The sequence below is a fragment of the Neocloeon triangulifer genome, unplaced genomic scaffold (genome assembly GCF_031216515.1).
Source record: "Neocloeon triangulifer isolate White Clay Creek 2 clone unplaced genomic scaffold, ASM3121651v1 ptg000014l, whole genome shotgun sequence".
NCBI lineage: Eukaryota > Metazoa > Arthropoda > Insecta > Ephemeroptera > Baetidae > Neocloeon > Neocloeon triangulifer.
In genome coordinates this window covers 7018518-7040784 of record NW_026775556.1, presented here as the reverse complement: position 1 = coordinate 7040784, position 22267 = coordinate 7018518, and the positions used below count along the sequence as shown (strand labels likewise).

Genomic DNA, 22267 nt, shown 5'->3' with positions numbered 1-22267 from the left:
ATAATTTCAAGTTTGTGAAAAATCATTGCACAATTATTTAATATTATTTGAAACTATGTTTTTATCAGTTGCTTTTGGGCAAACAAAAAAGGAGAGATGCCCCTTAAGAAGTTCTTCTCTTTTTGGGAGCTTATCAACACTAGCGGCGATTATCAATATTGGAAATCAACGAGATAAGTATAGAAGCAAGCAAGTGGGAAAAGTGTCATGCGCCGGCCGCGATCATAATTCCTTTCACTTAAAATGCACAGCGGCGCGCTTCTGCACTGGATATGGTATAGGTGCAGCGTGCGGTCGCCTGCTTTGTATCAATAACAAACATATAATATTGAATAAATAATATCCTGAAGAGCGTCTCTGTTTATATGTGTCGTCAGTAACACGTCGTAGAAGATCTATCTCTCTCTCTCGCTCGCTTTATTTATCATTCACGCAAAGTTATGCACTCGTCACAAGACCAACTGGTTCTTCGTCCAGCGTCAGCAGCATCGCCGGCCTAAGACGACTCTTTGCACTTTTCAGTGATTTTCCATTCATACAAGCCGAGGGGCCGCGTGCAAACTGAAATAACACCGTTAATCAACGAGATCGATCGGTGTGCAGCATTGCTATGGCTTTTGACGAAAAACAACCCTTGATCGAGGACAACTCGGCAGAGTCGTCCGCGCAGACCGCCCCTGACACACCTGCGAAAACCGCGACCACCGGTCTGACCAAACGGCAGTGGCTCACGGTGGTCGTTTTCGGCATCGCCAATTTCATCGCCGCTCTTTGTATTTCGCTGCAGGCGCCGTTTTACCCGGAAGAGGTTTGTTTGAATTTTTCTCATATTGTGTTTCTTCGCAGTTATAAAATATTACATGATAAATGAAATAAATTTCATATATAAAATTTTGTGTTCTTTTCAAGTTAGTAAAGCAATCTAAAATAAAACACAATTAATTATTTTGTTTTATAATAACACATAACACATAAGAAAATAGCTCGTAAAATAAATAAGTAGAAGTGTTTATAGAAATTGATATAAACGTAAGTAACGCACAAATTTATTTAAAAATTATGCTTCTTAAAAAAATATTGAAAAACAAATATTGAAATATTTGAACATGAAACAAATATCTTTATCTTTGATGACTTTTCTTATAAAAGTGCATTATATTATAGTCAAAGTTATTTTTATAAATTGAATGCTAACATTCGTGGTGGCTTTCATGAAAAATTGAAACCGAGCGAACCTCGTTTCAGGGAAAAAATGAAAAGGTCAACTGACTCTAAAGGCAACGTGTGGTCTGCTAGTATTTTAAAAACCTAGGTAGTTGGTTTTTAATAGGTTTTAAAATACCAACAGACCGCAGGACGCCTTTGGGGTAAGTTTTATTTTTTATTTTACATCTTTTCTTTGTAACGAAGTTCGCCCAGTTTAATTTTTTGTAAATGATGTATCTATCATTTTTGGAGACGAATATTGACTTTCCAATTAAAAAACGAGCAAATGATTAAATGAGATTGATATATAAAATTAATTTATTGATACATCAGGAAATTAATAATTTGCTTAAATAGTAAAAATATTTTTAATTAAAAATCATTTTATTTAACAATTTTATCACAGGCAGAGGCGAAAGGTGCAAGTGCAACTGAATATGGTTTCGTTTTTGGGATTTATGAGCTCACGTCATTCATTAGCTGCCCTATATTTGGCGTTTATGTAAGTCTATTTTAAAATTTGAAAATTAGAATTAATTTTTTAATAATAAAAATAGTTGCCCAAACTGGGTCCAAGATTTGTGTACAACGCAGGAATATTTGTAACAGCCGGCAGCTGCATTCTATTTGGGTGCGATTCAAAATTTTCATTTAGAAAAGTGGGTTTTTTTAACAAATGTATTATCAAAAATTAGGGTCTTGGACCTTGTGAGGCAGCATGTGTCTTTCCTCGCTCTCTCGTTCGCCGTCAGGGTGGTCGAAGCCCTCGGATCAGCGGGCACCCTGACTGCCACATTCGCTATCATCGCCGCCGAGTTTCCCCAATCCGTCGCCACCACATTTGTACATTTTTCTTCATTGTTTTCAGCAAATAATTTTTTTTCTTATCGCAGGCATCGTTGGAAACGTTTTTCGGCCTTGGCCTGATCGTCGGCCCGACAATAGGCGGCCTGCTATACCAGGTGATTAGCGTGGGACAAAATGAAGCCCTGTTTTTTTAATTGCATGCAAATCTCTCCGCCGCACGGTGGCGGTTTCAACTGCATGCATTCTAGCACGATCAAATGTCAATGTTCCCAATACACACGCGACACACTTACTTCAATATTTACGCTGTAAACTTAATACGATTTTGAATCTGTATTCCATTGACCAGAAATAAAATGAACTTCTAAATTCATAAATTATTTCTAGGATTTGCAAAATGTAGTTAAAATCAATTTAAGTTTGCTTAAAATTGCAGTAACTCTCAACAATAAATCGGCTGTTTCCTTTTGTATGATTTTTTAAAGTTTTATTAATTACGGAGTTGAAAAGCAATTATTTAAATTACATGTAAATTAATCATTTTTTTATTTTTTTTTTAGATAGGAGGGTTCCTGTTGCCTTTTTTGGTAACAGGCCTAGTCCTGCTGGTCGGCGGCATCGTTTCTGTGATTCTTTTGCCCAGTGAAGACGGGTGCACGCAATTAGCAGCTGCAAATGCAGTTGCGACCAGAAATTCTGGTAAAACTTGTATTAAAAAATTTTAATTAAAAAAATAAAAAAATAATTTTATTTCAGGGTTAATTGCGATTCTTAAAGTTCCTTCAGTTTCTCTATCCGCAGTTTCGATTGTAGTTTCCTCAATGAGTATAGGTTTCATTTCTGCCACTTTGGAACCTCACTTAAGACAAGTAAATTGATCATCAAAACAGATATAAAAATATTTTTTTGTTAATTCGAATTTCTTTTTTCAAGTTTGGGCTTAGTCCGGTTCTAATGGGCGTCATGTTCATTGTAAGTGGAGGGATGTACGCCCTGATAGCACCTTTTGCAGGGTACCTTTGTGACAAAGGAGTTGGCCCGAAGGTTTTGGCCTCGATTGGAAATGTGTGCGTCGCATCCTCATATATGCTAGTCGGACCGGCCCCATTTTTTCCAATAAACACGTACAATACGCATAAATTAAATTTAGTTTGTTACATGCATTTCAATTAACCTATTAACATTGACAGAATATTGTGGATGGTGATTATTGGTCTGTTGATTCACGGCACGGGCATTGGTTTGCTGCTGGTTTCGGCTTTCATTGACGCTCTCCACTCAGCCACGTAATTAAAATTATCAATAAATTGAAATGCAATTCGCATCTAATGTTAATTTGGATTGCAGAAAGAACGGATTTCCAGACGACATATCCACTTATGCAATTGTGTCTGGCCTGTGGGCCTCTGCCTTTGCCTTGGGGGCATTCATTGGGCCTTCTATTGGCGGCGTAATGTTGGACTTTGTAGGCTTCCGATGGGGCTCCCTTGTAATCGTCTCCATCCACATAATTTCAGTAAAATTTATTTTGCAAAAATTATATATTTTTTGTATCATATTTCAGCTATTTTTATTTTAAATAATTTTTTTATCATATGTTTTTTTTTTTTCAGTTTTTCGCACATTTGATTTTCTTGAGAGTGGAATCTCGTCAACCCAGATATACAGAAATAATCACCGAGGAATTTCATCCACTTCTTGGAGGGTCGCATCACATTAAAGCATAAAACATGGCATAATTGTTAATAATACAAAAATCTGTGAGATAAATTTTATTTATATCTGTTTCAAATAGACTGCAAAGATTTCAATCATAATTGTTGAGAGTATGTGTTATATATTTACTGGCGTGTAATTTGTAACGCTTGAACTCATTAAACCGTCTCTATAAACTCAAAAAAAAATCTCTCTTTTTAGAATTATGTACATATAAATATAATTTTTCGGCTTTAAAAGAATTGCAAACACAAAAATTAGGAATTATTCAAAGTATGGAAGAACTTTTTTATTCAATTTCCTCTTATCATTATTCTTTAGCTTGTTCCCTTTTTGTTTCTAAAATCTACGCAGTGACAAAAAGCGATCGTAAAATTAAGATTTGAAATCCCCCCCACCACGACTTTGCGTGGATACGCGGGTGTTTATCAGCTGGGGTGGTCAGTGACTGCTCAGATCTCAACAGTCCCATCTCTTGTGTGTTCCAAAGTGTTGATGGTTTTCCGAAATTAGTGAAGGGTGTATGCACTGTATCCGAGAGGGTAGCCCATGGCGGGGGCGTGATAGGCCACAGGGGCATGGACCGCGGGAGCTGCGTAGGCCACGGCCGGAGGGTGGTAGGCCACAGGTGCGACGGGCGCGTGGTATACAGCGGGCGCAGGAGCGTGGTAATAGGCAGGGGCGGCCAATGGGGCAGCGTGATACACCGCGGGCGCGGCGGCCACGGCGTAGCCACGCTTCTCGCGATCAGCAGGAGCGGCCACGGCGACGGCCAGCAGACAGGCGGCGATCACCTAAAGGTAGGACACACAACGTAATTAGTATTGTTATGTACTCGTTACTCTCTGAATATTATTTCAATTTTTTCTTGCACTTTTTGTGATTTTTAAAAATAGTTGAAATTCAATTTTTTCAACAGTATTCTCTATTCCACTGTATTCTTTGTGGGATTTTAATATTTGTCACGCTATTTGAGCTATCTAAAAATTTCAATCACAAACAATATGGATGGAAAACTCAAAATTTAATTGCTTATTATTATTGAACTGCTGGTGCCTTTTATAAGTTTTATCCACACATTATAAACACAGCTCAACTTTTCTAGATTTTCGTTGCAAAATTTTTTTTAAGAAAGACTGAAAAAAAGCTTCTTTGAAATAACCTATTCTGCTGAAACTAATCTCAAGATGTAGCAATTATGAATTTGTAACTTACAAAAACAGTCTTCATTTTTGAGGAGAGTCGTGGGTTGTGTTGTTTCCTCTGCTGGGTTCGTACCTGAGATGTGACTTGAATTTGTGCGTCTTCGATATTTATACTATGGGGACACCTCTCCTCTCCACCTGTGATTTGAAGCACAATGCAGAAAATATGTCACTTTTGTGGCTAGGTCAAGCATCAAGAATGCGCCGAGAACAATTAAACGCCATTAAAAGCCGGTGAGGCAGGTCAGCGCTTTTCTAGCAAAATCGACTTATATGTGGTGTTGTGTGGTCTCGTTTGAGAAATAGGGCTAATATATATTACGCAACATGTCGGTTATGACATGAGTTGTATACAGAGCTGCGTTTCATCTGTAAGCGCTAATTAAGGTGATCAAAGAGTGGGGTTAATGATTGGTACTGCAGCAGCCCAGCAATTTTTATCTTGCAGGTAAAATGCTCTGGATTCAACATTCACCTCTTGGAGTATTCAGATAAAAACTCCATATAAAAAATGTTCATAATTCTATTTTTTTTTGCCTTTTTATATTTTATATTAAATTAATTGAATCTTTTAATTTTTAAATGAGGCCAAAATGAATTACGCTGAATTCAGAAAATACCACAAATAAAAGCTAGTCCTGCGCAGACCACCTGCACTGTAAATCACGTAAAGCAGGTCGTACCTTCCGTTGTCTTGAATCTTGCTCTTTTATGATTAAATCGTGCATATTATATTACCTTGGTTTTAATGTCTGCTTCCAAATTTTTAATTCTCAACTGCAGTCTGCGTTGAAAAATGTTGCGTAAAACAACTAAATGACAACTCAATCGATAGTTCCTTTTAAAAGCTACTGCTTCTTGTTGAGGATGTTAAAAAAAAGATGAAAGTTTTCAATCGTGTTACGTGTGTTTATGTGTGTCTATCTTTTTCAAAGTTGATAACAAAAATTTTCTTCAGGAGCTTTTGTAGAGAAAATATAAAAATGATCATAACTTTTTGATTAATTAATCAAACAGTTATGATCATTTTTATAAGATTCAATAATAAATTATAGTGGATTTTAAAAGTGAAGAAAAATTGCATTTTTCTTTGTCAAATCAGTCTGGTAAATTTATTTCATACTGGATATCACAAAAGGCATGACTATACAGTCATTGAAAAACAATTGAGCATGTATACGGGATGGGGTGGAATCAATAAATAATCGAAATATATGGCGTCGAAAAATTAGCTGTCTTTTAGATGCAACTTCTTAGTAGTGGAGACCGTGGAGACCATAGCCGTGGGCGTAGTTCTTGTAACCGTAGCCGTAGCTGGAGGGGTAGGCGCCATAAGACTGTCCGTAGTTGCGACCATAAGATCCATAAGTGCGGCCATAAGATCCGTAGGTGCGGCCGTAGGCCAGAGCGTTGTGGCCGTATCTGTAGGCGATGGGGGCGGCGTGGCTCACGGAGTGCACGTTGGCGTAAGAGGTGGCGACAGGGGCGATAGCCTTGACCACGGGGGTGGCGGCGTAGTGGCCGTAGGGAGATCCATAGCCATAAGAGTTGTAGGCGTTGTAGCCGTTGTAGTTGTTGTATCCCAACACTCCGGGCTCGGCGGAGGCCACGGCGACGAGGAGGGCAATGCAAACCTACAGGAGAGAGGAAAATTTAATTTATCATAAAAAATTATTAAAAAAAATCTCTAATGACGTAAATCCTATAGATATAAAATAAATATAATATATTAAAAGCAATAATTTACTGATTACCATAGGAATAAAATAACATTACTCATTATTAATTTTTTTACAGTTTTCTCTAAACATACTTATTTACTTTTACCATTCATTTTGACATGGAAATATTTTAAAAAGTTATATATTTTTTATATCAAAATATATGGAAATTTTAAGTTTTATCCATTTTTACCGTTGAAATTATTTTTAGAGAAATAATTATCATTCCGAAATAATGTTTTTGATTTACTCCTAGACTGCAATTTTAAAAAACTCACCAGGAATTTCATGTTGGTTGGTTGTTGGCTTGTGCTGCTGACAAACTGATGCTTTGGTGAGGCTGTGCCTGCGTATATATAGCACCCACGTGGATGCACTTTTGCACCTTTTCTGCACGCGCCACTCTCCCTACCCCTGCAAAGATACGCGGCCCTTTGGTCATCAGGGACACGCCTTTAGTGCAATATGCGATCGCACGCTGAAAACAGCGTACCAAAGAAGGATTCGCGCACTTGAGTGATCATTGCAAAAATTATAACCAGTTGCTTCAGTAGCGTTTTAAAGTGGAGGGACGCAAGCTTTGTTATCACCTTTTCATGAATCTTTTATGAGACTGATTGTGAGTTTGCCCAGATTTTTTTTCTCATATTATAAAATATTTTCAGTTTTAAAATCTTTTGCACATTTTATTTTTTTTTAAAGTGGTACAGATCGTCAAGGTATAAAGAAATCTGACGGAAAACTCTTATCATGGAGGAATTGAAACCACTTCTTTCAGGGTCACATATACATACAAATTAGAAAATACTTAATAAGTTGTTTTAGAAGTGATTTATTTCTACATCAAATGAAATCAAATTTACATAATAATAACATGATAAAGAAAAAAAACACCTAACAATCCTAACCAAAAGGTTGGCGGATTGTAAATTTTGCAATTAACTTGTTTTCACAACATTAATTGTAAATTTGCGACCAAGTTTTAACTTTCAATTAAATTATTTGAATAGTGAATCGACGCAGGATGTCGTTGGTGACTAATCATATATTAATGCATATTATGTGTGCCTTACAAACGGATCCACAAATGGGAAATAATTTTGCATTCAATTTTCTTTAATAGTTTTCTTTGGTTTGCTCCATTGGTTTTTTTTCACTAGAGTTACCACATTTTGAAAAAAGAGAATTTGTTTGATCTGGAGTCATGGCACTTGCTTCATTTTTAAATATCACAGTATCATAGTGATAAAAGGTATATCAAGACAAAGGTATAGGTCACAGTGGTTCATAGATGCGATCAGGGTGCGATGGGAGCATAATTATGGTATAAAAATTAAAAATGGTACTGGGCTTTACTACCTGTATCAAAGATTCATGTTATAAAAAAACAAAAATTAAGAAGAAAAAAAATAACCAAATAAAGTTATAAATAATCTTCCTTGACAAACACATCATATAGTTGAATCGTAAAACAAACTTCTAAAACTAAATTAATTTATATATTTTAAATTATGAGCAACTGTCATGGATATAAAATTAACTATTGCTGAAATCTCAGGATAGAAGAAATGTATTTATAATGACATTGTAAAGGGTTTTTTGCAATAAGAAATACTTGCTATTTTCTTTGTCAAATCAGTCTGGTAAAATTTATTTCATGTACTTGAATATCACAAAAGGCGTGATTTACAGGCATTGAAAAACAATTGAGCGTAAACGGGATGGAGTGAAAAAATAAATAATCGAAATGGTGTTAAATGTCTTGAACTGGTTGTCTTTGGGGGTGCAACTGCTTCTTAGTAGTGGAGGCCGTGGAGACCGTAGCCGTGGGCGTAGTTCTTGTAGCCGTAGCCGTAGCTGGCGGGGTAGGCGCCATAAGCGTGTCCGTAAGATCCGTAGGTGCGGCCGTAGGCCAGAGCGTTGTGGCCGTATCCGTAGGCGATGGGGGCGGCGTGGCTCACGGAGTGCACGTTGGCGTAAGAGGTGGCAACGGGGGCGATAGCCTTGACCACGGGGGTGGCGGCGTAGTGGCCGTAGGGAGATCCATAGCCATAAGAGTTGTAGGCGTTATAGCCGTTGTAGTTGTTGTATCCCAACACTCCGGGCTCGGCGGAAGCCACGGCGACGAGGAGGGCGATGCAAACCTACAAAAGAGGGAAAAAATTAATTTCAGCGCCAACATAGAAAAACTAAGGAATATGCAACAAATTGTTTAATCTCAATAGAATTTGTTGCGCAAATGATTCATTTTCAATATCCCCCGACTAAAATTATTTGTTAATTTTAATCCTGAAGATGAAAAAAATTAGCAATAATTGAATAAATATAATGAGAATAACATATTGATCAATTGAAATTTTTAATCCTCTGTAAATTTCAAAAGTATATTTCTTCATTATTTGGCACCCCAGCATCATAATGCTTAAAATAATTAATTTTCCTTTGGAGTGGTGTTGTATTTTTTGCTAAATAATATTGGAAAAACTCACCAGGAATTTCATGTTGGTTGGTTGATGGCTTGTGCTGCTGACAAACTGATGCTTTGGTGAGGCTGTGCCTGCGTATATATAGCACCCACGTGGATGCACTTTTGCACCTCTTCTGCACGCGTTTCGCTCCCCACCCCTCGAAGTTACGCAGCCCTCTGGTCATCAGGGACACACCTTTGGTGCAATACGCGAGCGCACGCTGAAAAAGAGAACCAACACCGGCTTTGCTCGTTCGAGTGTGCACGGTATAATAATTATGACCATTTGCTTTTTTATTTTAGAGGTGATTTGATTCGTTTTTGTCACTTACCGAGGATAAAAAAATACAAATCGCAGAAGCACGTTTACACTATAATTATGGTGTACCGATCAGGCAAGAATAAGCCGCGGGCGCAATTTTTAAGGTCTTGAGAGTCTGGAAAACAATGGGAGCAGGAAGACAAATATTGGATATAAGTTTAAGGTCGCGGTGAATCGAAAAAAAAGAACGTGATAGCGTGATCCAAATGTTGAGAGCCGGAAATACAGACAATTGAAATTTTTTCGAAGACATAACAAATATGACATGACATTGTTCATGTTTTTCCAACCAATTGATAGATTTAATGATCAACGTAAAATTTATAAATAACAACATGCATAATTATTGAAATGAAAATTCAAAACATACAGAGTAGTGATATTATTGCTGTTGTAAATTATTTTTAAAAAATTCAAAAGATAAATTGAAAAACAAGCATCAATTAAAGATTGTTGTAATAACTACTTCAATCCTCTTTTAAAATTTTATGTTCCTTTCATTTAATTTTTAGTATCAAAATTTATTATATTTGGTTGTTGCTTAATTTTTTATTTTACATTCGTGTTCTAATTTAAATCAAAGATCGTTTAGCCGCGATTCAAGGAAATTTTACCCTTGAAACAATATGCATAATTTGGCCCAAAATTTCCAAGAGCTAGAACAGGAAACGTGGAATTTTTATTAATGATATGATAATCAATGAAATACGCTCGAATTCGTTTAACAATTACGACTAATGTAATATTTCCGCATGAATGGCTTAAAAAAACACTGAACTTATACACAATAATATAATAACCATGTCGTGTGCGCTTATCCGGTGCAGAGCAATTATTTTGTGTAACCAGTCAAATTCCTGGCATTTCGCATTCAACGTCTCATACTTTCCTGTAATTTGTTTTTGCTTCAAGGTCGCCGCTTTGAGGCGTGACATTGGGTTTTTGCTATTATTATTTTTTGCCTCATAGTTTACCGCATTTATTGATCAGGTTGTAAATATATCAGAGAACGTGATTTTTGCAAATGTGCGATAGAATTGTCTAGCAACAATTAATACTCATTGGCGGTCGCTATTTATGGCGAGATTGATCCGATTATCAAGAGGTGAATGATCGCGCGGGAATTATACATTTATGTTTTATGGGATGTGTGGCTCAATTTGTAATTTTGGAAAGCTGCAGTTCGTGATTGAGCTCAGAATAATAATTGCCTGCTTGCATTTTATTACTGCAGTTTGGGTTTTCGTCACCTTAATCGATAGCAGAACGTCAGATTGCAAAATATAGGAAGTGATAGGAAGTATCCAAAAATTTAATAATAAATAAAACTAACAAAGAATTAATTTAAAGGTTTTTTAACTTCATTGGGACCAATTAGAATAGTTTAATTGTATTTAAATTTAAAATAAAAATTACGATCATACAATTTTATAATTTTACAATTAATGTAATGGTTTTAAAACCAAGGAAAAAGGTTGAGCTGCTTTTTTTTATTGCTATTTATTCTTGTCCATGCATTAATTACTTACTTTGCATGTCATCAACATAGTATATCACAGAAAAACTATTTATTTTTATAGGCTTATTATTATTATTTCATTAAATATTGGAGACTAAGTTAATCAAGAAATAAAATTTTCCTCTAAGCATATATTTGGTTATACTTGTATTGGAAATTCTAGTATTTTGTATGGCGTTGATTTTTAGATACATATTTAGAAAATTCTATCTAGTATGTATTAAACAACGGACTAAAAATATTGATAATTTTTCGAAACTTGAGTGAATTTCTGTTTAATGAACTGATTGTGAATGAAACAAGAGATTGTTTGCAATTTACATGAAAATCGTATTATGTTCCGCATTAATTTTGCAAGTCTGTTGCAGAGAAGGAAATGAATTACAAAATAAAATCGGCAAACTTTTGCAGAGGTGTCCATGCGTACTTAAGCAAAATCATTGCATTACTCGCGTGTTGTGTAAGATCATTGATAACCATCGGCTCGCACACATCATATCACAACTACAGACATGCATGGCTAAATTCTTCACTCTAATTAAAAAATAAATCATTATACACGGCCGTAAGTTTTAATATGACCAGACGCGTGCACTGGAAACATATATGTGGCCTCTCATCCGCCAACCTTGTGCCTTTCGGTTGTAAAAGTTAATTCTGTAACAAATGTCCCTTGTCTTTAAAGTAAAAGCGGCCTGTTTTCTAATGCATCTGGAGATTTGCAATGCACACCGGTGACACTTGTTGTGAAGCTGCGGCTCAATTATGGCCACCAAGGAAACGAGTTTGAACATCGCGGTGCTCTTGTGAGATTTACCGAGATTTACTGCCCTTCGCACTCCAGCAGCTCACATTAATTGATGGCAAATGCTCGACTTATTTTTATTTACCATAGAATATTACAGCAGCTTTACATAATAGACCTTACGCACGTTTTCTGCAGTCGGTTTGTGGGGAAAAACGTGAGCAGAAAGATTTTAATTGCGATTGGGCAATCTGCTTTATTGAACCATGTTCTAACGTGTTAACAAGAAGTGAGATGTGACCTTTGTAGATCCTAAATACAAAAAATCAGAATCATTCCGTATCTAGGCATTAAAAATTAAAAGCTCTGATCGTCAAACCATCCTGCTCTTTGGTAGCTCTTTTTATTAAATATATAATTAGCAAGAAAAATCTATTTATCTCTTGTTATATTGACTACGCTGTTTTTTTTTAAGTATGTGAAAAAAGTTGCCTTTTTTAGAGTATATAATTACAGAATTGAAATATTTTTTGCTTTTGAATTCAATTTTTTGGCAACATTCAAATAAGCCCGATATTTCCTTTACTTTCCTAAGTAGGTAAATATATGTATTTTAATAATATTTTATTATTGTAAAAATAAAAATAGAATATAATTAATATCAAATTTAAATCATTTTTATTTTTGACCTCTCTTTATTTATAGTTCCTTTAAATAAATTCACATTGAATTGCAAATTAAGAAATTGATTTATCATGTAATTATTATTAATACAGATAATAAATAGATATTACATCAATTGATGTGTTGGTATTTGGTTAAATTTACTGGCTTTAGCATTGATAAATTCATAATTTGTTATCATGAAAAATATTTTTAACTTTCTTTGCTGCACAAGAAGAAAGGATTTTTCTGTAATGATAATGAGTAGTTCCGCCTTAAAACCACATTTTATTCAACTGTATGTACAAATTTCATTCATGAAGCAACATTTCACATTTTGAAAGTTTAGTAGTGGTATCCGCCATAGTGAGATCCGTATTCAGATCCAAGTCCAGCACTGTAGCCTCCATAGCCTCCATAGGGAGCTGCTCCGTAGCCAGCGCCATATCCATGACCATAGTGAGGCGCGGCCAGGGCGATTGAGTGAGTGTTGGCGTAAGAAGTGGCCTTTCCGTAGGGATAGCCGTATCCTCCATATCCAAGTCCGCCGTATCCGAGTCCATTGCCGTAGCCGCCGTATCCCTTGCCATAGCCATATCCTCCATAGCTGTAATCATCGCCGTAACCACCATAACCGCCTAGACCGGCCCCCAGGTATGAATTGGAGTAAGAAGTGGCCACGGCCGATGGGGAGGCAGAGGCGCAGGCAGCCAGAATGGCCAGGCAGGAAACCTAGAAAAAGTGCAAGATAGTGATAATTTTGAAAAAAAAAAAATCAAAATTACAAAATTTTCAAGAATTAAAAAGTAGACATTTATATTTTACCACCAATTTTTAAATTCTCAAACATTATTTATGTTATTGTTGTAAGTTTTAATTTCTCATTTTAAAAATCAGATAAGTTCTTGCCAAGAAAGGAGACAGATTAATCTATTTGAATATTAGAGGGCAATTTTTATGATTTATTTGTGTATTTTTACGTTTTTTGTGAATATTTTGATTATGTTTCGTAACTCATTTAATTTGCCTTCACAGTGTTAACAAATTTTAGATACAAAACTAATATTTAGATGCAATTTATAAATAAATTTATATAATTTGAAAAAGGTGCAATTCAATAAATTTTAATTCCTTGCAATAAGATTTAAATTTATAAAAAAATTGTTAAATTTTTTTACTAGATTTGAAAGACAATTTCAAGAAATTTTGCTTTACGGTTTCCTTGGACAATGAAAATTGTATTGTATCAATATCAAATTTAACACTAGTGTTAAATTTTTTAATTATTATGAATTTGTTTTCGCTATTCTGCTTACCAAGAGAGCGTTCATGGTGCTTGTTGTCGTTTAGGCAGGTGAGGGTGGAGTGTATGTCTTTGGGTGGCGCCCACTCGCTTTTATATCTGCAAATCGTGTGCATTGCAAATCCCAAATCACGGCCACACACCTCCACATCGGCCCTATGTCAATTTCACTCTCCGTTTTGTGGTCGACTTGTGTTAATTTTAATGCAGCGTGCGTGCACTCAGCCGTGCACCGAGCGCGCGAAATGTGCAAGCGCGATCGCGTTGTGCAACATCCATGCACCGGTCCATTTGATCTAATAGACTGACTGACACATACTCGGTTCGATGCGGTATTGAATTTGTCAAAATCCACCGTAGTTTGGCAGGCGAAGCGTGAAAATGCCGCTAAATAGCTTTGCACCCTTTCTCTTTGTATTAATCGCAAAAGGCCATTGGCTTCGTCTAGCTTTTTTTCAATGCAACTTGACTTTGGAATGTTTTATCCTGTACAATTGCAAACTTCCAATCATGCGCATGTTTTTTCTCGCGAAAATATTAATTTATTTTGGTTAATTTCCATGGAGATTTTTAATAAAAAGTTTGTTATTTGAAATTTGAAACATGATTGCCACAATTTTTTTATTAATTAATTTGTATACAATTATGGAAAAATTTCCCTACAAAAACGTCCTCTACCGCTCAAGACCTGAAATTTTTGACGCTTTAGCGTTGCTTAATATGACAAGGAGAATTCATTTTTGAAATGATATTCCTTGCTAGTTTGAAAAATTAGTATTTTGTTTCTTGGTAGGTGTCATTACGTACAACAAGTGTAGTGAAGTTTGCATTCAATAATAATTGAAATTAATTAATTAATTAAAATGAAATGAGATAGTAATTGATGTGAGTATTTAAATAATTAATATATGATTCTTCTTTATTTTAAGAGAATTTTATTTAAATTGTAGAATGAACGTCATTTTTAAGGTTTTAATAATACAATATTAAATAATTTTAACTTTCAACGTCCCTGTCTTCTTGATGTCATGCGTTAGTGCATAAATATAATTTTTGTTTTGTCAAGAGGAATAAACCAACTTACATTTAAATATCAGGTTAGCTGTTCTATTAAATAATATAATATCCGTTAAATTTTTTTTTAACTAAGCTGGACATAAAATCTGCCGTTCTATTAATAAATTATTTTATTATTTTATATTATCAATTTGTTAATTCCTATTTTAGAAATTCAAGCTCCTTTTGCAGTACACATACCATTGAAGAAAGTGTTTTATTATCAAGTTATGCCTCACCGTAAAATAACATCCGAATCCAAAGTACACGCAAATTTTAATGACTGCCAGCGCATGCATGACTTCCTACCTGTTTCTACTCTTCACTCTGAATAATATGTGCAGTTAATACCATTAGTGCGCATGTATAAAATTGTAAATTGAAGAGAGAAATTGTAGCCAATTTGAGGATTGATAGTCGATAGTCTAGACTTCATCATTAAAATTATCTAACCAGCTGATCTCTTCCGGCCTCTTGTTTTCACATCTTCTCCAAGTGGCAGAACTGGTTTGAGTCTTTGTTAAATATTTGCCAGAATCCCTCAGGGACTGATTCCCATCTAGCTCTTCTGGGACAAGAGGGCACACAGTGAAAGCAATTATTACTTAAATGAGATGGGATCGGAAACAAAAGGAACAAGTCATTAATCAGAACATTAATTGAACAGGACGTGCGTGAAATTGTGTTGAGGAAGTGAATGTACAACACACGCATTAAATTGTTTTTTTTTATTGGTCTCATCAAAGCTATTAGTTTTCCGGGTGTTGAAATGATCTAAAGTTCTCTCAAAATCACTCTAGAATAAAGAATCAATTCCCTGTTGAATGTCAGATTCTTTTGTTCATATAAAATTTTCTAATTTCACATTCAAGAAATTTATATTACGATTTCTGCTTTTTATTATTTAGCCCTATATTTTATATTTACCAAAAGAAAGTTTCTATCTGAAATAATTTTTTTTAACAAATGTCGCAATTTTCGAAAACTGCGAAATATATCACGGTTAAAAAAAATCAGGTAATATGACTGATAATTGAAATAATTTGCCAGTAGAAATTGTTAGGAAAATGTAGATTTATTAAATAAAACGAAGCGAACAATTAACTTATTGAACTGGAATGGCAATGATGGTGTGTACAGGCGAATGGATGCAAAACTAGATTTTTCACACCTTTACGTGTGTTTTTTTTTACTGAACCCTGTTGGTAAATGATGATGAGCTGTAGGAAGTGCCTCCAGCCTCACCGTGCCCAGGGTGGTGCGTGAACTGCAGGTTGGCGCTGGCAGGGATGCTCAGTTCAGCGGCGTTACCAAACACGCTGGTTTGGCGGGCCAGGGGGTTCAAAGGGGCAGCTGCGACCAGGGGCGTAGCTGTGGCAGGGGCAAGAGGGGAGCCTTCAGCGGGGATGGCGGCTCCGTTGGAGAAAGTGGCAAAGTTAGAGGCGTATGAAGGCTGCTGAGGCAGGCTAGGGATGGACGGGCGGGCGCTGGGAGGGCGGAAGGCCGCTCCAGGAGCAGCATACTGATCCAACTGGTAACCCTGAGCAAGGAGTTGCTGGTGCTGCGTAGATAAAGTACAAAATTAATGATTTGATTTGTTTGATTTAAAAAAAAAAAAAATTAAGTAACTGAAAGAAAATAAGGCGATTCTGGTTAAAATAACAAAAAAGGTAATTAATAACTAACAATGTCTTCTTGTAAAAATTTATGAAATTTGGATACTAAAATTTAAGCAAACGTATTGAAAAACTACCACTTTTTTTATTTTACTAATGAAAAGAAAATTATTCGCTCTATATAAGGAATTTTTTTGTTCTAACCTGCTCACGAAGGGGGACATAAGTAACCGCATCAGGAGGAGGAACGATCGCCGGGGGTGGCTCAACAATGCGACGTGCACCATTGGGGATGACAGAGTTGACGATCTGAACGACTCCGGGGGCAGCTGTGGGCAGATTAGGGTCTCTAGGGGCTTCGGTGACGGGGGCAGTATTGGGGAGAATTCCGGAAGCGGGAGGGATGATGCCGAAAGCGGCGGCGGCGTTTGCGGCGTAGGACGGGGGGTTCACCATCTGGGGAGCTTGAGGAGCCTGGGGGCGAACTTGGGGCAACGGGCGGGGTGGAGGTGGAATGTCATTTTGGTCCTCTTGCACGGGGGCAGGTTCTGAGCGGGCGGCGAGAGCGGCATATGATGGGGAAGAGCCGTCAGGAATCACAATGCGGAAGTCCTTGTGGGAGGGAAGGGACGTTGGTGCGTGAAAACTGATGATCCTGCCGCAGGTCATCTGCAGGCTTAGCAGAACCTGGAAAAATATTCAATAAATATAAATTTTAAAATGTAAACAAATAATTTTTAAAGAAATTAACCTTCATCTCTGCACATATTTATGGTGTTTAACATTAAAACTTAAAACAATTTAATTGGTATTCATAGCTAACATTTGCAAATTTGCTTATCAATATATTTTATTTTTTATCCGCCACAGAGTAAACTAATTTTTTTTTTTTTTTGCCCCAAAATGAGTGCTTTATGCTGAAGTTTTACAGAACTAAAATTTATCAAGGTATTCTTTAATTTTTTTCACACAAATTAATGAGTTAGTTAAAGATGTGGATTGCTTAAAATAAATCAATTATTTCAATTTGATTTTAATCCCTTATAAGACTTTATTTTAAAGTAAAAAAAAAAATTAGAAAATTTTTGTTTTGATTTTCATGCGGCTTATTTTTTAAGAACTCATTGCTTTCTTGTACCTCTTATTTGATTATTGTGTAGCCCTGAAAAGGGCTGGTTTTGTTCCGAAGAAACAGATCTACTCTTCTTTTATTGCCTTCATTAATTTATTCTTGCCGTCTTCGGTTTTCCTTTCAACTTTCAAATCTTGCAGCCTTTCACATGCTTTCTCAGCCTCTTCAAATGATGCAGCTCGGACGAAGCGCAAGTTGGTGAGCGTTTCGATTCGCTGGATGGCAGTTTTCAACATTCCTGGAAATTGTGTCTTTTCCACCACCTGCCTGAGGCTCAAAAAGGGCTCTTCTTGGATGGCCCTGATGAGGCGTTGGTCGTCTTCATCCGTCGGAACAACTGCTTGCGAAATCCTCTTTTTGCGCCAATCAGCAGTCACTCTTCCTCCGTCCTTGTAAAGTCGGGACCACCTGCTGATTGTCCTAGTGCTGACCTTCATCCTGGCTGCAACAACTGCTTTCGGCTTTCCTTCTTGAAGCATGCTGATGGCTTGGTACTTCAGATCTTCCTTCACGGGTGCTGGCATGATGGAAAATGATGCGCTGCTCTCCCCCTGCCTGGTTTATATACCCGTCACGGGCCACGATCAGCCAATCAGATGTGACTGTCGAGTGCGCGTGCGCGCTAAGGGCTAACGTAAGATCGAGAGAAAAGGAGAATAATTCAAGGACTTTGAATCAAGACGAAAATATTATTTATTAATGCAAGTTGATCTTGTTCTTGCATGCTTAAAAAACTATTGATATGATAATCTTTTGAAAATAAAAGTCGTTTGAAGAAAAAATAAAAAAAATAGCCTAGCCTGCGGCGTATGTGGTTTTTTTCATCTCAGGAAATTTAGAAAAATTCTTGCTAGCGGTCCAAACAATTTAAATTTCTTTCAATAAAATTGTACAAAAATTTAATGTAAACAATATATTTGTAACGATGTTGACAAATAAACAACAAAAATAGGTAATAGGACATGGTCAGATCAAATCTTTACAACAATGGTGTTTAAATTAACAATTGTTTTCCAATATTTGCCAAAAATGGCTTCTTTTGTTGTAAATAATTTATTTGACTATGCCAATAAGAAATATCATAAAAAGTTAGAAATAATTAAATTTTTTAAATCAATTAGTGAATTTTACTATAGTTTTGTTTCACATTTTCCATTAAATAGATTTTTTAAGGTCTTGAAGTAATTGGTGCGGTTTAGCAACTTTCGTTTTATTTTCATTTCTATCTGCCAACTTTTTTGTGCGGATATTGCAGTCTATCCAAACAAGTATGTAGAAGTTGCCTAACCGTTCTAAATACAAAAATAATTTATCTGAAAAGACAAGTTTTGTTCCATACAACCTTGAAACGAGCTGTGCTTTAAAATAGAAAAAAATGCACACAAAATTTGGCAACATAAATTCCACACACGCATTAATTTTTTTCCAACCTTTCATAATTGCGTACATGTTGCTAGAAACCTTTCAGTCACTTCTCAAACCGGATATTTGGGTCAGGATTTCCTAAATTAGCCTTTAGTTGTGACACCGGTCGCTCATGATATTATTTAACTTTTTTGCGTCAAATCGAATCAGACATTGTCGAGGCATGAACCTGCTCTTTGCATACAAAACACATCAATCAGATTGATTAGCAGGCGGGGACAATTATTACATAATGTGCGGCGCCTACGGCCTGTTAACATTAAAGGCATTGAAAATATAATGTAGGCTAGGCGACTAGAAAAAGAATAACAACGCCGCCGTTCTGGTTACATAATTCAATTAATTCCACGTCTGTGGTAGCGAAAAGAAAGTTATAATCGAGTGTAGTCTGAAGGCTGCGAAAAATAAAAAAGTATCGAAGGAGAGGCGCGAATTTGCTCACTTTTACCGATGAATGTGTCAACTGACTTGGATCATATTATAAATAAATGTGCGACTTTTATGATCGTTTCGATATATATTTTATTTGCAAGAGTACGCAAGCAGTCAGAATTTTCTCTGCGCTCTCACATATGTGTACGCTCTTGAAATTATCCTGCTTTCTCTGGTTCTGAGATGAACCGTGTATTATAGTGATCCTCACGACTCGCACGAAATTGAATGTAATTTGATAGCGGAAACCTAACAATGAATCATAAATTGGGAAACGATTCATCTCGATTTCAACCGGAAGGATAAAGGTAATAGAAACGCAAGATTTTGTGCCAAGCATAATTTATGGCACTTGATTTTCAACAATTTCTAATGGAAGTAAAAATTAAAAATGTATACATTGTTTGGCTCTTACTATTATATTAAAAATTGCTTATTCCTCCAATTAACTTCGTTTGCGAAACACAATTAAAATTAGGTTAACTCACGTGTTCTGCCAAGGTCAGAGGCTAATTACTTTAATTAGTATTGCTAAATTAATATTTAAAAAATAAAAAAATAAGTGAAAATAAGTTTTCTTTTTCTCATTGTCAGAACAAACGAAAAAAATGAAATGACAAAAATATTATATATATTCAGAGACAAATAGGAACACGGTGCTTTGAATAACACTGAAACTTAAAAGCCGAGTTATTATTGCATTATAGATTATAGTTTAATTCTGATACATATACACGTACAGCTTTTGCACACATATCAAACAAATAAAATTTAAAGAAATTGCAAATTTTTCTCAACAGATTACCATAGTTTTAAGATAAAAATAACATTTTACACATTTATTTTCAACTTTCAGCATGATGTTATAATCATAAATGATTCGATTTAAAAAAATCAATTGGTTTTTAAATCACTTGACTTACCCCGAGAAGAGCTAGGTTTAGTTTGCTGGGTGCCATGGCGTGAAATGTGCGAAAAGCCGGTGCGGCCGTGAGTGTATAGCTCGTCCGCTCGCTCTCCGCGCTAAGTGTGCAGCCCCCCTTTCTAAAAAGCGTGTTCCCTTCCTCCGTGGACCGCTCGCAACCCGCAGCATCCACTTTCGAGATACCAGGTGGGTGAACACACAGTCTGTCGATCGTTGTAGGTGGAGAAAGTAGCGATCACATGCATAAGCGAATTTATTTCCATACTTAAAGTTTTAATTACGTCACACTTCGCTTGAACTGCAGAATTTATACACTTTTTGCAAATATGACAATTAAATAATTAAAATTCAGCACTTTCCCTATAAGCACAGCGAATTTGCAATGAAACAAATGAAATGCGTTAATTTCTATGGAAATGCTAATTTAGCAATCTTTTTTTTTAGTGTGTTGCAAGTTTTAATCGACCAGACAATTTTTTTCCCTCTGTAATCATTCAAAATTGTATCAATTATATCAAAGCTCAAATAAGCACAGATTCACGCAACAGACTTAATTGACGGTTTTTTTTTAAGGTCAAGTGATTATTTTAAAAACAGCATTGTAACTTATAAAAAGACCAATTTTGTGAGAAAGTCGACATTGAATGTGATTTTTAAGCCAAATTTAAGTTCTCCTTGTTAATTTGTTTCAACTTTATTTCTTACAATTAGACCAGGAAAATCATTCATTCTTTTCACCTCTAACAAATATTAAAGTCAACTAAAACCGATCGTTGTGTCACCTATATTTTCAAAGAATCATAATCATAAAAAAATTCCCAATTTATTAACAAATTTAAGTCGTGGATTTGAGATAAAATTTTTACTTTTGAAATTTCAAAACCAATTCTCAAATCAAAATCAAGCGTCATAAATAAAAAAAAAAAATTGAAAAATTAGTAGTTGAAATTACTTTTATGACCTCCTAACTTTTTTTACGTGCAATTTTGCAAACCTGTCCACTTTTTAAAATCCGGCAGAATCACTTTTTCATTGAGATCATTGAACTCACATTCACACAAATTTATTACCCGGCACTTCGGGCTATATCAAACTATCAGACAATTTTATTGTTATTGTCCGGTAAAAATTGAATCGCCGTCTTTTCGCGGCCTTACTTAGACATCAATGCTGCATACGAACTGCCTTTCATATCGTGTTCGTATTCAATGAGCGCTCTGATGTAATGATTAATGACAACTTAAATGGGCATGATTCTAATGAAAAGGAGTGGTCACTGCAACTGCAGTCGTACGAGAGTCCACACTCATTACAATGCACAATGCGCGCAGGTGATTGTTGAGAAAGAAAGTGGTGCGGTTGCGAGACAACATTGGAGACTTTGTGCATTATTTTGGTTCCACTCGAAAAAGTTTGGCGACAGGTCGTGGGAATCGCAATTATCCGGCCGGCGGCGCCTTTGCGCACCGTCCCGCGGCACGCACGACCCGAAACCTTGAGGACCTTGTGCGCTGCACGCAATATGAGATTGAAATTATTTAGCGTTATTCAGAATAAGTACAAGAAGTGGTCGTTAGCGCAAGTGGTATGAATGGAAAGTGGTTCGTTTGGCAAGAATCTCTGCGGCTTTTTGTGACTCTCGAGAAAATTCAAGGAGAGCTTCAGAATTTACAAAAAAAATGATACTAATTGAAGAGTTTAGCGTGCGGTTTTTTGGCGAAAGCAGCGGCAAACCTTCAAATTTCTCTCAATAGAATCGATGAATTTTTAAAAATATATTTATTATTCATTTTTACATTCATATATTACTATGAAAATGGTATGATATAACTGAAATTTTAAGTGTTTTCCTATCTATAAAAAAATACATGCACAATAAATATTAACAAGCGATTAGTAAAATAAATTTTCATAAAAAGAAATTGTATACAAAGCAAATAAAATTTGCTCGCATAACTATAAAATTGAGCAAATATTATTTAATATTATATTCTATTTTAGCAATGT

General features: G+C 35.8%; 5 protein-coding genes across 5 annotated transcripts; 1 reads left to right on the top strand and 4 right to left on the bottom strand.

Annotated features, from left to right (window-relative positions):
* Positions 1 to 272: 272 nt before the first annotated feature.
* Positions 273 to 3906, top strand: LOC132200117 (MFS-type transporter SLC18B1-like). Its single transcript, XM_059625328.1, has 11 exons — positions 273 to 808; positions 1613 to 1708; positions 1764 to 1837; positions 1902 to 2049; positions 2100 to 2168; positions 2574 to 2712; positions 2770 to 2882; positions 2947 to 3137; positions 3204 to 3299; positions 3361 to 3529; positions 3627 to 3906. Exons 1-11 carry the CDS (start codon positions 611 to 613, stop codon positions 3738 to 3740), a joined length of 1407 nt encoding a protein of 468 aa, XP_059481311.1. The 5' UTR covers positions 273 to 610; the 3' UTR covers positions 3741 to 3906.
* Positions 3623 to 5079, bottom strand: LOC132200118 (cuticle protein 16.5-like). The gene is made up of 2 exons (XM_059625329.1): positions 4945 to 5079; positions 3623 to 4523 (listed from the first exon to the last, which is right to left on the bottom strand). Exons 1-2 carry the CDS (start codon positions 4957 to 4959, stop codon positions 4239 to 4241), a joined length of 300 nt encoding a protein of 99 aa, XP_059481312.1. The 5' UTR covers positions 4960 to 5079; the 3' UTR covers positions 3623 to 4238.
* Positions 5080 to 6029: 950 nt separating this feature from the next.
* LOC132200928 (glycine-rich protein-like) lies at positions 6030 to 6982 on the bottom strand. Its single transcript, XM_059626721.1, has 2 exons — positions 6934 to 6982; positions 6030 to 6568 (listed from the first exon to the last, which is right to left on the bottom strand). Exons 1-2 carry the CDS (start codon positions 6943 to 6945, stop codon positions 6188 to 6190), a joined length of 393 nt encoding a protein of 130 aa, XP_059482704.1. The 5' UTR covers positions 6946 to 6982; the 3' UTR covers positions 6030 to 6187.
* A 1298-nt stretch (positions 6983 to 8280) lies between these two features.
* LOC132201627 (shematrin-like protein 1) lies at positions 8281 to 13822 on the bottom strand. Its single transcript, XM_059627931.1, has 4 exons — positions 13688 to 13822; positions 12719 to 13103; positions 9145 to 9212; positions 8281 to 8799 (listed from the first exon to the last, which is right to left on the bottom strand). Exons 1-4 carry the CDS (start codon positions 13700 to 13702, stop codon positions 8452 to 8454), a joined length of 816 nt encoding a protein of 271 aa, XP_059483914.1. The 5' UTR covers positions 13703 to 13822; the 3' UTR covers positions 8281 to 8451.
* Positions 13823 to 15786: 1964 nt separating this feature from the next.
* LOC132200072 (uncharacterized) lies at positions 15787 to 20494 on the bottom strand. Its single transcript, XM_059625261.1, has 3 exons — positions 20259 to 20494; positions 16551 to 17033; positions 15787 to 16291 (listed from the first exon to the last, which is right to left on the bottom strand). Exons 1-3 carry the CDS (start codon positions 20292 to 20294, stop codon positions 15920 to 15922), a joined length of 891 nt encoding a protein of 296 aa, XP_059481244.1. The 5' UTR covers positions 20295 to 20494; the 3' UTR covers positions 15787 to 15919.
* Positions 20495 to 22267: the final 1773 nt, after the last annotated feature.

What these genes read in the sequence shown, in the direction of transcription:
- LOC132200117 (XM_059625328.1), top strand. Translation starts at nt 611, where the DNA reads ATGGCTTTTGACGAAAAACAACCCTTGATCGAGGACAACTCGGCAGAG. An exon ending in GCCCTATATTTGGCGTTTAT is followed by an intron (nt 1,709 to 1,763) that starts GTAAGTCTATTT and finishes TAATAAAAATAG; the next exon opens with TTGCCCAAACTGGGTCCAAG. An exon ending in TCTCCATCCACATAATTTCA is followed by an intron (nt 3,530 to 3,626) that starts GTAAAATTTATT and finishes TTTTTTTTTCAG; the next exon opens with TTTTTCGCACATTTGATTTT.
- LOC132201627 (XM_059627931.1), bottom strand. An exon ending in CTATGGCGGATACCACTACT is followed by an intron (nt 9,213 to 12,718) that starts AAACTTTCAAAA and finishes ATATATACGCAG; the next exon opens with GCACAGCCTCACCAAAGCAT. An exon ending in CAACCAACATGAAATTCCTG is followed by an intron (nt 8,800 to 9,144) that starts GTGAGTTTTTCC and finishes CCTCTTTTGTAG; the next exon opens with GTTTGCATCGCCCTCCTCGT.
- LOC132200072 (XM_059625261.1), bottom strand. Translation starts at nt 20,294, where the DNA reads ATGGCACCCAGCAAACTAAACCTAGCTCTTCTCGGG. An exon ending in TAAACCTAGCTCTTCTCGGG is followed by an intron (nt 17,034 to 20,258) that starts GTAAGTCAAGTG and finishes ATATTTTTCCAG; the next exon opens with GTTCTGCTAAGCCTGCAGAT. An exon ending in ATGTCCCCCTTCGTGAGCAG is followed by an intron (nt 16,292 to 16,550) that starts GTTAGAACAAAA and finishes TTATCTACGCAG; the next exon opens with CACCAGCAACTCCTTGCTCA.